The sequence below is a fragment of the Polypterus senegalus genome, chromosome 14 (genome assembly GCF_016835505.1).
Source record: "Polypterus senegalus isolate Bchr_013 chromosome 14, ASM1683550v1, whole genome shotgun sequence".
NCBI lineage: Eukaryota > Metazoa > Chordata > Cladistia > Polypteriformes > Polypteridae > Polypterus > Polypterus senegalus.
This window is the reverse complement of record NC_053167.1, coordinates 81,126,843-81,142,877: the sequence shown is the minus strand read 5'-3', so window position 1 is coordinate 81,142,877 and position 16,035 is coordinate 81,126,843. Positions and strand designations below refer to the sequence as shown.

The following is a 16,035-nucleotide window of genomic DNA, read 5'->3' as shown; positions in this document are numbered from 1 at the left end:
TAGATTAAATAAAGACGATTTTCAGAGGTTTCCTGTGAGTGAGTCAGGAGATTTCCGGCCAGAGGCTAAGCTGAGTTTAGCAGAGACAGGCAGAATAACCTCTGCCGGACAGAAGTCGAGGTCAGAGAAAAAATATATGAGACAGAAGGGGAATATTAACAGAAAACGTATTGGACAGGCAATTGGAAACATCTGTCCAAAACCCAAAAACTGGAGGCCAGTCCAAAAACATATGAAGAAAACCGCCAGGAACATTCAATACATTGACTGGTGGAGAATGTATTACCAGAATGCTGCAGTGTTGGTTGTGAACAAATAAGCAAAAAGAACAATCGTGAAGTGTTGGGGAATCCACCCTGTATAATGCAACAGCAATTTTAGTAACAAAGCAAGTAATTACAAAAGACTGAGTCAAGACTTTCTGAATAACAGAATGAATGCTTGGGTTTTTATAGGTGGAGGACAGGAAGGGGAGGGATCTCAGGTGGAAATGAGGTCTGCAGGTGAGCGGTATGAAGAAGCGGAAGTGGGCGGTGTCTTAACTGTTTTTTCCTTGTGGTGGTCTGTGGAAGAGGGAGAAAAGGCACTAGTACCGTTCATCAACCCTTGCCTCTGCAGTTTACTCCCATTTAAGCCCTTACACGTGTGTGACAAGGTGTATGCATATATGGTAAAAAAAACTCTTATCAAGTCTCTCACCGCCTTTCTGGTTTTATACTTTATGTCTTTGAAGGCAACTCTCTCATTGTGCACCTTTATGCCTCCTTGTGCATCTTATACTCGCACTTCCGCTTCGTTACCAAACTGACCAATCAGATTGCTCTGAGGAACTAGATACAGAGATTTTAGTGTTTTGCTATTGTGAACGCTGGCCCAGACACACACAGACGGACAACATAGTTCCACCCAACACACGTTTATTTGTACAATATTTACAATTAGTGCACTCACAAACCCCAGTGCCTCCAGCACCGATTCCCCCAATGTCCAGGCCACAGAGTCCTGTGCCTCTCTTTCTCCTGGCCGCCTCCAGTCCTCACTCCAGCTCCGTCCTCTTCCACCCGACTTCCGCCAATGACTGGAGGGAGGCGGCTGCTTTTATAGGAACCCGGATGGGCTCCAGCTGCTTCCCGGCAATCTCCCGCGGACACACCCCCGTGTGGCGGAGAAGTCGTCCGGGTGTCCCCTGTCGTCTTCCCCCCGGCACTTCCGCCACACCAGGGATAATCAGGCACTGGGGCGCCGCCTGGCGGTGGCCACGGGTCCCTACAGGGCTGGGCTTTCAAGCCCTCTACCCGAGGCCTCCAGCATAACCAGGACGGACGCCCCCTCTCGGTCTGGAGGAGGCACAAGCCCTCCTCTGGTCCTCCCGGGCGTCCCGGCCGGGCTCCAGCCCCGACCGGGGACCACACGGGATATACCGGCATCGAGGCGCCGCCTGGCAGTGGCCACAGGTCCCTACAGGGCTGGGCTTCCAAGCCCTTTACCCGAGGCCCCCAACATAACCAGGACGGACGCCCCCTCGCGGTCTGGAGGAGGCACACTATATAGTAGATAGATTTTCTGCAAAATGTTGCAACAAAAAAAAAATTGTGGCTATCCACTAGATGGCAGTACTGTGGTAGGTAACTGAGGTGCAGTAGTAATATCTCCAGCAAGTTGTGTCTATAGTAACTGTATACTGAGATACGGGTTATCTCATATATCATGTCTTGAGAGCCTCAATGACATATGAGTTAACTCGCACTGCACATTCAAAGTGTTAAAGGACACAAGTGACAAAAGAGAGGTCATACCACAGAGTTTGTGAGGGGTGAGGAATAGGCGTTGTACAAATATAAAATGCGTATGCTGATAATTGGGAGTTTTGAAAAATGCTAAGTTTTTAAGGATAGCTTTCCACAAAATGGGGAAAGAAGGAAGGAGGTCATTCTGTGAGACTGAAAATAAGTGCAGAGATCTAGTAAATCTTTTATTAAGACTTAGACTAAGGGATGATACTGGCTTAAACTTTGGAGAGGAGATGCTAAACAGGAACATTTATAAAAAGGGTGGGAAGGGAGTACAGTGGATATTGAGATCCCATTTAACTTTAAGGACTGCTCTGATTTGAAGTTCAGAAAAGAAAGAAGAAGGAGGAACAGAAAACCTGGACCTGAGTAATTGGAACTTTATGAATCCAAAGTCATTATAAATGTCATAAAGCATCGTAATACCTCAATAAGTCCATGGCTGAAAAGAGATGGGCCTGCTGCCAATACAAAAGCAGGACTCTGCAAGAAGGGGGTATGGCTGTGCCAAACCTGAGTTATGCCAAGATGTTTTCCTACTTTCCAACCAATCTGCATTCTAAGGGCCTTAAAGTTGGGAGGCATGACTTGGTTTCAGGGAAGTAAAGGAAAGAGCAGAGAGGAATCTAGGCAACGCCATCTTGGAACAAACCTAAACTACAGTAATACAAAAATATTGGACTTTTGATTTATCTGTTAATTGTCAATCCTGTTTATGTAGTTCAGGGTTATGGTGAGACAGTCTCCATTTCTCATATCACACATATAATTTCATTAGAAACTAACTTAGAAAGTGCATTTTGGGTGCTTGATGGCAAAGCAGCAAAATGAGGAGCCCATGGTTAAGGAAAGTGTTTTGTAAGACTGTTGTGGATTCAGCAGAAGACCATTTTAACAATAAAGACTGTTGAACAAGTTGAACATGTGGAATAATCATTTGAAGGGCCCCTATTGATCTTGCAGTTTTTTTAAATGCTTAGTCAAGGCATTTGGGGAGAGTTTAATTTAATGCCTTTTATGCATTTAAGATAATTTAAGGAACATAACTAATAACTTGTCCTAGTGAGAGAAATACAAGTGGACACTTTCTTTCTTTTAAGTAAGTTTAATGGGTACCTATAGGGAGGTAACAATCAATGGGCAGGAGATTTGCTGTTAATACGTCTGGGAGAGTATTTTGGTAAGAAAGAGACTGAGCTGCACAGCTTGACAGGGAGGTGCAAATGTTCAGTTGCAGATTATATATCTGACACTCTTTGTGACTATCCCTCTTAATTCTGTGACAGGAAACCAAATATTCAATGTAGCAGTTACTGTAATGGATTTTATTTCACTTGGGATTTTCACATTGCAATTTTAGGTGATCGTGTGCCATTTTAGATAAAAGAGATTACCTGAACACAGAGAAAGAGAAATTCTCTGCTAACATACATTTTAAAATAAAGTAGTTGTGAACGGATCTCGGGCACAGACAGGCAGACATGTTGTTTTCACCACCACACGTTTATTTACAAGTCTATTTACAGAGTCAAAAGTGCACACACAAACCCCTAAAGTCCTGGCCACACTCTGTGCCTTTCTTCGGGCCACCTCCACTCTTGCTTCTCCTGCTTTGTCCTACTTCCACCCGCCTCCAGCCCAGAATGAAGGGAGGCGGCCCCTTTTGTCCACATGCAGATGTGCTCCAGGTGCTTCCCGGTAATCTTCCACCGACATGCCCCCGTGTGGCAGAAGTGCCAACTGTACTCCCGGAAGCACTCCAGGTGTTCCTTCTTCTCTTTCTCAAATCACATCGTAATTAAAGTAGCACGTTAAATGCTTTGTTTTGTATTTGATCTTCTACTCGTATGTGATCTATGTGTGTGAATCACTACTTGCTTCTTAAACTGGCTCTCTTCCTCCGACAGGACACAGAGTCCATTACATTTGTGATATTACAGCTCTCTTCTCACTTTCTGGTGTAGCGGAAGTGCTGAGATCTAGGGTCTCCAAGGCCTCGGGGAGCCCCCTTGCGGTGACCATGGGCCCCTACAGGGATGGGCTTCCAAGCCCTCTAATGGCCCCCAAAAGCACCAGGCAGCCCCCACGTGGTCCAAGGTGGGCGCACTCCCTCTTCCGGTCCTTCATGGCATCCCGGCCGGGTCATCGCCCCTGGCATCCCTGACATAGTAAAAATTCATTAGAAGATAAAGTTCTTGAAGATTTGGTGTGATTTCTTGGTCTTCCCATTTGAATAGCAGTTGAAATGCAAAATGGCTACCATCTCAGAACAGGAGAGCCATAGACCTCATTTAAAATGCTAATGTAAAATTTACTTTCTGCTGCATGGCCATAGTTCTACAGTTTATTAAACATTATATTATAAGCAGCTAGTTCCAAGGCTGGTTAGTTAACATCCCTGCAGTCTCTGAAGGGACTGTGGTGTTTAGAAAAAGGACAGATGGCTAGATGGATGAATAACTTCTTCAGAGGACCAATGAACTAAGTCAGTGTCTGCATGGAGTTTTGCGTGAATGTGACTTTGTGTGAGTTTAACATAGGTACTTCAGTTTCTTCACACATCCCAAAACATTTTAGATTAAATGGCAACCTTGTATTGGACTTGATCTGAAGTGAAGTTTACTGACTACTGCATTCAGAAATAATTTCTACTATATTATATATACCACATGTTTTTGTGTTGAGATACTTTGCAGGTTAAATTCATTTTGGCTCCTTCTGGATCATCCTAATTTTATTTATTGCTTCAGTTTTTGTCACCATGTTAATGCTTTTGGTTTCTGGGTTCAGTGTTGCACTTAGTATCCAGAGCGGTTTTCCTTTGCAACATCCATCCATCCATCCATTATCCAACCCGCTATATCCTAACTACAGGGTCACGGGGGTCTGCTGGAGCCAATCCGAGTCAACACAGGGCACAAGGCAGGAAACCAACCCTGTGTATGGTGCCAGCCCACCCCAGGGCACACACACACACACACAAAGCACACACTAGGGGCAATTTAGGATCACCAATGCACCTAACCTGCATGTCTTTGGACTGTGGGGGGAAACTCCTAAGCAAAAAGTCACCAATTAATACATCAATTAATGAAATGTCGGACTCCCTTTATTTAGGACCAAATGATTGCAGTAATGCCCTCGGTACTTTTTTTGTAAAGATAGATTTTTAATGAGAAGTCATAGTTTGTGTTTAGTGTGGTTCTAATGTCTGCCACCTAGAAAACACCAAAATATTATTAATGATTGCTCTTTTTATGGAACAACACAAAAAGCAAGAATTTAGAAAATGAGTAGATAGCTTCGAGAGTATGGAGTATTGAGAGTTTTATACAATGCTATTAATGTGTGTATTTCATTAAGAACATTGTGGCTTTAAAGGAAATTGTAATTAAAACTCCATACTACTGTTTAAAAGGTATTATTTTGTATTACTGATTTGTTTATTTGGTGCAATTCATTTTGAGCATTTTTACATGACATTCTTTAAGCACAATTATTCAGAGATTTGTTGTCACACCATTAAAACGCAGGCAGAACAATATACTAATGGAGGGCTATCATCTTGCAATTACATGTTTATCTCAGTAGTCACTTTACCATAATGCCTCTGATAAAAGAAATTAGAAATAAAGCAGGAAAAAGGAGCTGTTCATTTATAATGACCATTCAGCTCATTAGTTCCAATTCTTCTAAAATGTCTTGTATTATTCGTGTAAATTATATTGTTTACTAATTTATAGTTTGATGGCACATCGTCAGTGAACAGTTTCCATCAGCTATTTCCTTCATAATTTTTCATATTTGTCAATATATTTTACGAGTCTCCCTTTGCTTGTTAAGATTCCATTTCATAGTCTTTGTAGAATAAAGCTTGTGGCCCTTCTTTACACTCTCTGTTTGTTGTAGATGGCAATTGTCTTAAAACTGTGGCATCACAAGTGCATTGTAAAATCTAAATGTAATCTCTGTTAGATTGTGCTTTGTATGATCAACTTATCTTTCTGATCTTTTTAAGCACTTCAGTCTGTGGTTGGTATCTGGCCTTTGAGAATCAGTTTGTGTATCACTTACTAAGTGTCTTTTATTTCTGAGAAAAACAGCAGTCTGCTCCTTTGATCCATCTCCTGTTTTAAGATTATCATTTGGACTTATTTTCATATGGTGACAGTGGTCTGGCCTCTATAGCACTGAGGAGCAATAGATCCGACTAGGAGGATTTTTGAGAAGAAAGGGCAAAATAAAAGACAGCCTGTCAAAGTGCAGTACATAAATGGATTTCGAGGAGCTAATCTAAAATCAAAGTGAAGAAAAATTGCTCCCTGCCTCTTTACTTCGTTTCATACCAGAATCTTTAAGACACCTTGAAGCCATAAGACAGGTTATGACTCAGAAAATACAGTGGGTCAGGATGCTGACAATAATTATTTTCTAAAATGGTTGGAACAAGAAGAGGCACTGTACAAGAAATCTTGCAAAGCAGGGAACCATTCTCAAAGTTGTAAACACACTCATAAGGAGAAAAGTTAATGGAGTCCATTTCTGTGACTTTCCCCAGTTATGCTGAAATATAAAAACATGGCACTAGTAACGACGTTCTAGATTCATATTAACACCCTAAATGCTGACTGAGTTCCCACACACAAGCAAAATTCTTTCCCAAGCCACAAAAAAATTAAAACCACAGCAGTAGGTAATCCATTCGAACAAAAACTCATTTGAAAGCTGAGACTGCGCCACTGTTTGAACCGGTGTGGTACTTACAAATCTTACTTTAAAAGCTCTTGTGTCAGCTGCAGATGTAACAGATGCTGCCTTACTCAACCATATCCACCAGTATAGGAGGTGAACAAAACATACCACTCAGTAATCTCGAAATATTCTTTACATCTGAGTGACAAGCAGTAAGACAGTTCCCAGTCAAAGAAACCTAACCAACAGGCTTCCTAATTAATTAAGCTAGAGATTAATTAATGTCCATGGTCCTGAGCTTATTTTTTAAAAATAAGGTACCTGGTACAGGCAATAGTTGCATTTCAAAAAGGTGGTAAAATTACCCCAAATGATCATTTAATTTTAGTGTTACACAAGTTCTTTAACAAAAAGGTGTCTGTGTGTCTGTCTCTGTGTCCATCCGATTGCTATGTCTCTGTCATTCCAATTGACGGTGCATCACAAACATAAACACTGCTTTTACGAATGCCATGCCAAATGGCATATAACAGATACATGTGCATTGCATGGTGCGTTGCAAACGTTAATGCGGAGGTCTTAGATTTCAACTCATCTTAGATGGGTAGCAATTCCAGTGTACCGCTATTACTGTCACTTTAGAATAATTTTCCAAAATCGGATAAATTAATATGGCACCTAATGGTAGTGTGGTAACCTTTTTTCAGAGATTTTTCAATTAAGGAATGCAGATGTTTTGAGGTGAGATTGTCATATTCATTAGTCATGGCACCACAGACTTACATGTTGATTAACACATGAGAACAAGTAAGATTTTCATTGTATTCTCTATACGTGATATTAATAAAAACTTTAAATGTATACAGTAAATGTGCTTCATTTACATTTAATAAGTGAATCTCCAACAAGCAACACAAACAGGCAAAGAGAAGAAAAACGATACAAATGAATTCTTATACAAATTCTGAACAATTAATAATCACAATATAAAAACGAAGCTAATAATTATCAGAAGCCAAGATCTGTCAGAAAAGCGTAGTGACCTAAAAGAAATCAAACCAACTGTGAAACCTAAATGTGAACACAGGGTGTGCATTGCTTTAAGTCTTTGTCATACAGTGCACATCTTACCTTTAAATATCACCCTTGTTAAATGTATTTCATATTCTTCTTTCTGACATTTAACACTTTATATTAGAACACTCTCATTTACTTGTCACATATCATTTGCTGTTATGTCCATGACCATTTTTATTGATTTGGCTGCCTGCTAGGCATATGTACTTAATGTTTTAATTTAATGCTACTCAGAAATAATTGTACAACATTTGTGTAAATTCTAAGAATAGTTTCTCTAGCATTCTCCCTGTTTGTAAGCCAATAGACAAAGTTCTTCATTCTAATATGGAAAACATAATTTCCAATTAGGGAACCCATTCCCAGATGGGTTTATCCATTCCTGGGAATTTGGGAATCCCACATGTCAGTCCCAGGAATCCCGGGCTCCCGGGGATGACACAGTGCACTGGCATCTCACATATGAATGGTTTTAGAACGGCCGACACTTATTTTTAATAAAACTACTGCAATATGTTGACACCAATAAAAGACGAACGTTATCTACAAGCAGTTCATGCTGTCATATAAGTACATGTATCTAGTTCAGGGGTGCCCAATGCATCGATCACAATTGACTGTTAGATTGCAAAGGTAGTGCAGGTAGATCGCGTTGCATTCCAAAAAAATTCATATATCCTCCCTATGGCATTTGCCACTTGATTGACATACAGGGCAGCCAGTCTGAGATCTCTTCTCTTCTAACACACTGGTCATCCCACATGCACGATCAAACACGCAAGTTACTGCAAAACTCCGGCTATCTAAGTGATCTAGTTAGCCTTCCAATTTATATCGACTAACGAAGGGATTTAAAAAAAAAAAACTGGGGAGGGTATAGGCTGGATGTGGAATTGGAAGAGAATTTTTTTTTCTCACAATGTCACAATCGAAGTGCATTTGTCTGATCTGTCAATCTATCATTGCTATTTCAAAGAAGGAAAATGTGGAAAGGCACTTTCAAACTGTTCATAAAAACTACGAAACTGACTTCCTTCCGAAAAGCGATCTGAGAAAGAAAAAGGAGAGGGAACTAAAATCGCAGTTAATCGGACAGCCGTCATTTTTCACTCGGCTGAATTCAAAAGCTCCTTGACTGCATTATTCGGCTCTACTTATTTATGTGAGTCAACCTTTTCCCACATGAAGATTATTAAATCTAAATACTGTAGTGACCATAAATGTATTGAATTGTTATTGTGCTATAAAGGTTATTCAGTTATGCAAGGTATGACAACATATATTTTATGTATAAAGTATACTCAGCATATATATTGTCACAGACGGCTGGGGTTCTTACCCGGCCGGGATGCCTAAAAGGACCGGAAGGGGGCAAGAATAGCTTCCGGGCAATGAGGGGGCAACCGCCCTGGAATAGGAAAGCACCATGAGAAAAGATTATAACCCATTGGGACCCGTGGCCACCGCCAGAGGGCGCCTTAAACCTCGTGGGATCTGGAAATAGTTACTTCCGCCACACTCAACAAGATGGGGGAGGAACCTGCCAGGGATGCCAGGAGTGCTTCCGGTGCAAAAGGCAGCACTTCCGCCACACCAGGAAGTGCTGCCGGATGGACGTCATAAGCCACCTGGAGCACATCCGGGCAGGAATAAAAGGGGCCGCCTTCCAGCAATCTGGGAGCTAGAGTCGGGAGAGGGAGCAGGACAAAGCTCCCAGGAGGAGATTGGCGGCTAAGGACTGAGAGAAAGAAAGTTAATTTGGGGTGATTATTGCTGTGTGCTTTGTGTCGTGTTAGGAACTGTCTTTATTTATGTTAAATAAACATGTGGCTTTTATAAAGATGTGGTCTCCGACTGGTAGTGTCTGGGCAAGTCTCACAATATATATATATATATATATATATATATATATATATTGTAATAGATGGCTAGCCGTTCATCCTGGCCAATACCCCCACGCCGCTAAGTGGAGCCCTCCCTGCAGCAAGGAGGTGCCCTGAATGCCAGCAGGGAATTATGGACGTTGGAGTTTTCCTTTACAGCCCTGCTGGATACCATGGGGGCCACTAGAAGCCGCTGCAGGGAGGAGCAGTAACTATCTGTCACAGTGGCGTAGCCAGCAAGATTCTCTGGCCGTCCTTTTGGCAGAGGACCTGTACAAAAATTTTCTGTGGGCAGAGAACCATAAGACGACAAAGTCAGGTCACACAACAACCAGAACCCACGTTTACCAAGTCCGTCATGGGAAAGAAGAGGGGTAAGCAGAGCGACAGCGTCGGCAGAGGTTCCATGCTCGTCACTGACGACACTCGGCATGAGCTGAAGAGCGGCTGCACGAGTCGGGAAAGGCCTCCTGAGGAGGACGACTACCACGAGGTATGTGCCGGGGATTCTATTACTAACATCTTTAAAATATCCCATTTTGTTCCGTGCACATACCTCAAGGAAGATCCTCCGGCGGTCCTGAGGGATGCAGACAATAAACCCTGACGAAGGGGTTCCGTTCTCCGTCCAGCAGACGAGCCAGAGGGACTTCCACATGTCGTCTGCCGGCAAGGGACATGTGACCCAACCCGAGGCATCGCGCGAAGAAGGAGATCCGCGTCCTACTGCTTACAACTGTGCCCTAGAAAAGACGAACTCGGACATTCCGAAGGGGAAGGGGGAGGCGAGCTAAGCACCGCTCACCCCACGAAAAGGTAAGGAGGGCCAGGAAATGGCTGATCGATCTGCCGACAAATTGACACAGGCGGATTACAGTCAGCCAAATTTGGCGGCCCGGTCCTCCAATAAAAACTCCAAATCCCAGAAGCCTCCGCGAGATCCATCAGTGAGAGTTTAAGCCTGCCTCCGGACGAATTACATAACCGTTTTGACGTGCAGGAACTAGAGAAACTAATTGAGCCCGTGTGAGGTATTTTGCAGATGCTGACGGCGATTCAGAAGATCGTCGGAGACCTGGGAGAGATGGCTGAAGCGCCAATAAAGAAGGTAGAGGAGTACCTGCAGCAATTTGGTCGGGAGCTTCCAGTATTAAAAAATGCGATGGTACAGGTAAGCGAGACCCGTACCTTATATAATGGAGGGTCACAGAGTGAACCTGGCCCACGATTAATCAGTAGTGGGTGCCAATCCTCTGGGAAGCCTACAAGGGAGTCGGAAACTATGACCAAGTGGGTGGTGGAAGACCCGATCAATCCGGAGCAGCTGGATAGTGCTCTCTTCCGGAACGATGCGGATCTAAAGACGCCGCCACCGGTCGTTTATAAATCAAAAGGGGTTCAAACAGGAAAAGGGCTCTCTTTAACTAATAGAGAGACCCAAACTGTGGACAAACCCCAGATTAAGAAGGAGATCCCAAAAGAGAAACCGGCGTCTCCTAACAAAGCAGTAAAGGGAGTTGAGAGCACAAAGGCAGCGTTGGAATTCTCCCCAGCGGGGAAAGGGGCAGAGTCAGCATTTCCCAACTGTTTTCAGTTCTGCAGAGGGAGAGTAGCAGGAGGAACGAGGCAGTGTTATAATTGCCGAAGGACGGGCCATGTCTACTGAAACTTGGAGAAGGGGGGATGAAGTGTCTCACTGTTATGATATTCCCCCTAGGTTCTCCAGGGACTACCATACACGGAATGATGAAGGTCCGAATGGAATATCCTCCTGGAGGAAGACATCCCTCACGGGGCTGGCCGCTCAGAATCTCGATTCTTCACTGGGGGGAAAGTACTGTGATAGATGGCCGGCCATTCATCCTGGCAAATACCCCCATGCCGCCAGGTGGAGTCCTCCCTGCAGCATGGAGGTGCCCCGAATGCCAGCAGGGAATTATGGACATTGGAGTTTTCCTTTACAGCTCTGCTGGATACCATGGGGGCCACTAGAAGGCGCTGCAGGGAGGAGCAGTGACTATTTTCCCTACGCCCGGGAAGTACACATGGACAAGGACAATGACGTGCTTCCGGGGTAAAGAAAAAGGATTTTTATCTGACCCGGAAGTGTTCCTAGTCACGTGGACAGAGAGGGCGAAACATTTCCGGGACAAGGACTATAAAAGACTGAGAAAGACACCAGAGCATTGAGCTGAGCTGGGTGGAAGGGTGGCAACGTGTCTGGGAATGGTGGATTGGTTTATTATAGTGTATTGGTTATTATTTATGAGTATTGTTGAAAGGAGGGTGCTTTGTGCACTGTTATTAATAATAAAGTCCATTTATTGGACTTTTACCTGGTGTCTGATGTTTGATCGGAGGGCTCAAGGGAGCGAAAGCGCCCCCTATCTGTCACAATATATATATATACATATATATATATATATATTGTCCATCCATCCATTGTCTAACCCGCTGAATCAATACAGGGTCACGGGGTCTGCTGGAGCCAATCCCAGCCAACACAGGGCACAAGGCAGGAACCAATCCTGAGCAGGGTGCCAACCCATATATATATATATATATATATATATATATATATATATATATATATATATATATATATATATATATATATATATATTTTTTTTAATTTTTTTTAATGTAGGTAGATCATTTCGACCTGGTCATTTTAAAAGTAGCTCGCAAGCCGAAAAACTGTGGGCATCCCTGATCTAGTTAGTTGTGGTAATAAGAGCATGCCACTGAAGTAGGCAGCACAGTCATCAGATACAGATACACTTGTTCTAAAAAACGCCCGCGCTTGCCATTGCTCTGAAACACCGCCATTTCAGCTTTTACTGATCCATCCAGTTTCTTGTCATCATTCTGTGATGGCACAGATAATGCGGATGCAACAGACTGATGCATTGCAATTTCAAGTTGCAGTTCAAAGCTGTTGTCTGACAGACATCAATGAAGTCTTCAGTTTTCAACTATAACTCTGTTATTTCTTGATCAATTTTTACACGCTATACATGCAAGCTTGGCCATTCCCGGTTTCTCGGGGATTACAGCAGTTTCATTCCCGGGAATGCGGGAATGAAAAAAGTCCGGGAATGGATTCCCTATTTCCAATGTTTAGGCAAATTCTCTAAATTCTCTCCCCAAATTTGCTCCCCACATACAACCATCATTTTTTAAAATAATTTCATAATAACATTCCAGCACATCGATCAAACACACTTCACCTTCTCATACATGGAAATAAGGAAGTTTAATTCGTTATAATGACTAAAAGAGCTGACAGTTTAAAGGGCCATTGTATATAGCATTCATATTTCCTTTTATGTCTTTCTCAATGCAAGTTGAAAGGCTGGCATTCTTTTGATTTTCTTTTCAGAGAGTTTGGCCGGTGGAAGGTGAACAGTCTGGCTGTGGAGAGAAGAGATTTTCTTGGATCAGCTTTGCCACTCACCCCTGAGTTCATTGCTACCATACGGCTCTTAGGACGCAGGCCTAGTCTCCAGCAGATCACAGAAAACATCATCAAGAAATATGGAACACACTTCTTACAGTCTGCTACGCTAGGTGGTAAGTATATCAGTTGGTTTTCAATGGAAAATGAAATTGAAAAAAAAATCACCTAAATCTTACACAATCTATTCATTTATCACAAGAAAAGTTGTCTGGTATGACTTTTATTTATTTTTATTACAGGATCACAATTGCCTTTTTATTTATTAAATAAATGTTGCAAATATTTGTTTTGATTGTTTATGTGCAGCAAAAGTCTGGCCATTTGTCTGTTGTATTTCTCCCGGTGTTTTCCTGAGGTTCAGATATAAATGAGTACTTCTTATTCGAAGAACCATGACTGTCTTTAACAGAATTGAATTTTTCATGACTAGTCGGCTCCTTATTGTTGCTTAAGCTGCAGAAAGCAGTGTGATGTTTTACAAATAGAATATATGAACAGCTGTCAAAAGTGAAACCTGTGTGACAGTGCTAAACACAAGCATTATTTTCTGGTATCTGCTTTATAATTGCCACTGTACATTGAAATTTCAGTCTTTTTCATGTGGATGCCCATCCTTTGTGCTATAATGTTTTCAGTTCAATTTTTGGAAAAGCTGTTTTTTTTTTTTTTAATTGAATGCATGCATTAGAGGTCACAAATGATTCATGGCACCAGACGACATGGTCTATATAATTATGGAGGAGCTCCAGAAAGGATTTGCTTAGAAAGTTACAAAAAAAATCATTATTAATTTATTTAGTTTATGTACTGTATGTTGCCTCTTATGTATAAATGTGTGAAAATAATCCCCTGTCAAAATAACAAATTAGTATGTTTTAGAGACAAAATTCATATTCTTATTTTTAAAAACACATTTTTTTTTTTTGGAATTACAAAGAGTACAATTGTTTTTTTCTATCCCATTGTAACAAAAATCAAAGATAGCCAACAGCAAATCCCCACAAATTAAGGATTATCAACTTTTTAATGTGTGAGTGTCAGTTATGGTGGTCATTAGTGTAATGAAGTTTGAATCACTGCCAACTTACTTCAGCAGTAACATTTTGCTTCTAGATCTGAGGAGCAAACAAAAAAAGGCAACACGGATCATGGAATTTTGGCTTACTGAACTATTCTGAGTATAATATATTAAATGTTCTTTGTCAAATAATCATTGAATTCAAAGGCAGTGGCTCAGTCCTGAAAAAGAGAGCAGGTGAAATAAAAATAACAAAACTATAGCAATGACATTGGGGTACATAAGGATGGTGAATATCAAATAAAGTCCTGATGGTTTATAGTAATGCAAGTATGTTTTGTTGCATTGATTCAAACATTAACTGAATGATGTTCTGTGGGACAGCTAAGCAAATTTTATGCAACAGCTCCTCTACAAAGACAATCATCTGCTTAGAGAACAATATGAACATATGCTAGAGTTTAAGAATATCTATTCGTCCATTTGTGTGTCTGGTAAACTGGTGTAATCTCATTTTTTGGTCACTGTAAGTCTTTCCCTGCAAATACTTGTGTTTACATGTTACTTGGTTGCATAATGATATCAGGTAAATCTGTCATGAAGGGTCATAAGATTGGTGATAAGATTTCATTGATGGTGTGATGGATGGTCAGGGCCCTTACCTGGTCGGGACGCCTTCTTAAAGGAAGGACCAGCGAAGCAGATACGCACAGGGTACTGTCTCCCCCAGAGGCCCCAGATGGCAGTCCCCCTGGGTTGCAGGGGTGCCTCACATTCCCATAGGACTCCTGTAATAATGATGAGCCACCTAAAGTGCTCCCAGATGCAGCATAAAAGGGACCGCCTCACTTCACTCGAGGAGTCAGAGTCTGGAGGAGGAGGAGGATGATGATGATGCTTGCTGGAGGAGGAAAGGAGGTGGAAGGATCAACAGAGATAGAGTAGAATAAGTAAAGAATCTGCCATTGCTGTGCTTCACTGCTCTTGGTGCTTGTGTACTGTACTGTACACCTGGATAGCAAAAGAAAGGATTTCCCACAACAGGAAAAGTAAATTGTGTGATTTGCTGGACTTCTGCCTAGTGTCTTTCTGTGTTGGGTTTGGGGAGCTGGTGTGCCCCTTGGTGGCCACAAGGCATCAATACATAGTAACACAAAGCAGTAGAGTGTTGTACCTTAATAGATTACAAATGCAAGCTTTCGAAGCAGCTAAGGCCTCTTCATCATCATCATCATCAGGTCTGACGAAGGGGCCTTAGCTGCCTCGAAAGCTTGCATTTGTAATCTATTTAGTTAGCCAATAAAAGGTGTCATTTCACCCTACTTTCTCCTGTATCAATCTTTGGATAACATGGTACAACACTCTACTGCTTTGTGTGACTATGTATTGATGCCTTGTGGCCCCCAGGGGGCACACCAGCATAAAAGGTGTCATTTCACCCTACTTTCTCCTGTATAGTCATACAAAAAAAGCAGCACTGGTCACCGTCTATTATAGGCAATTCATTTTAGTGGCATTCTTTTCAAGTATGTTGTCTGTTTTGCACCACTGTTTAGTGCTCATCGGTGAGAAGCCAAAATCATCTTTTAAGTAACCATAACACTAATTCACAGCAATCTAGGATGCTTGAGTTACATGAGACGTGGAGTTCAGAAGAAGGGAAAGATGTCTATGGCACACATTTTAATGGATCCTATAGATGGTTATCCAGCTCATTTTGAAGAAGAGGCTTTTTTGAGTTGGAGGAGACATTTAAATAAATGGCATTATAAAATGTAACCTGAATTGTACAATGTGTGGTGTTTTGGCAAAAAGTCATACTTTTCGTTAAAAAAAAATCTTTTTAAGTCATCGATAAAGTGAAGTGTTTCTGTCCTACACAAGTGCCTTGAAGGTAACAGACCTGAACCATTAAAATGTGAATCTGTAAACTATTTATGGTACAGCTGTAGTATTTTGTATTGATTTTTTATTTGCTTAGTACTTTCCTAAGAATTATAATTTGCTGACAGCAATAATGTGCTACAGTGTTAGCCTGCAGATATTAATCATAACTTGCAAATGGATTGCTTGGCATCTGTTGCTCATTCAGTGAACATACAGTAGGTGGTAAGG

The 16,035-nt window shown here is 41.8% G+C and overlaps 1 protein-coding gene across 1 annotated transcript in view; it reads left to right on the top strand.

Moving 5' to 3' along the window:
• The window catches only part of LOC120514855 (BMP/retinoic acid-inducible neural-specific protein 3-like), a 323,313-nt gene that overhangs the window by 121,726 nt on the left and 185,552 nt on the right, over window positions 1-16,035 (top strand). Inside the window, exon 4 of the mRNA XM_039735464.1 lies at window positions 12,825-13,015. Within this exon, the coding sequence (XP_039591398.1) occupies window positions 12,825-13,015 (191 nt within the window). The remainder of the gene's footprint in view (window positions 1-12,824; window positions 13,016-16,035) is intronic.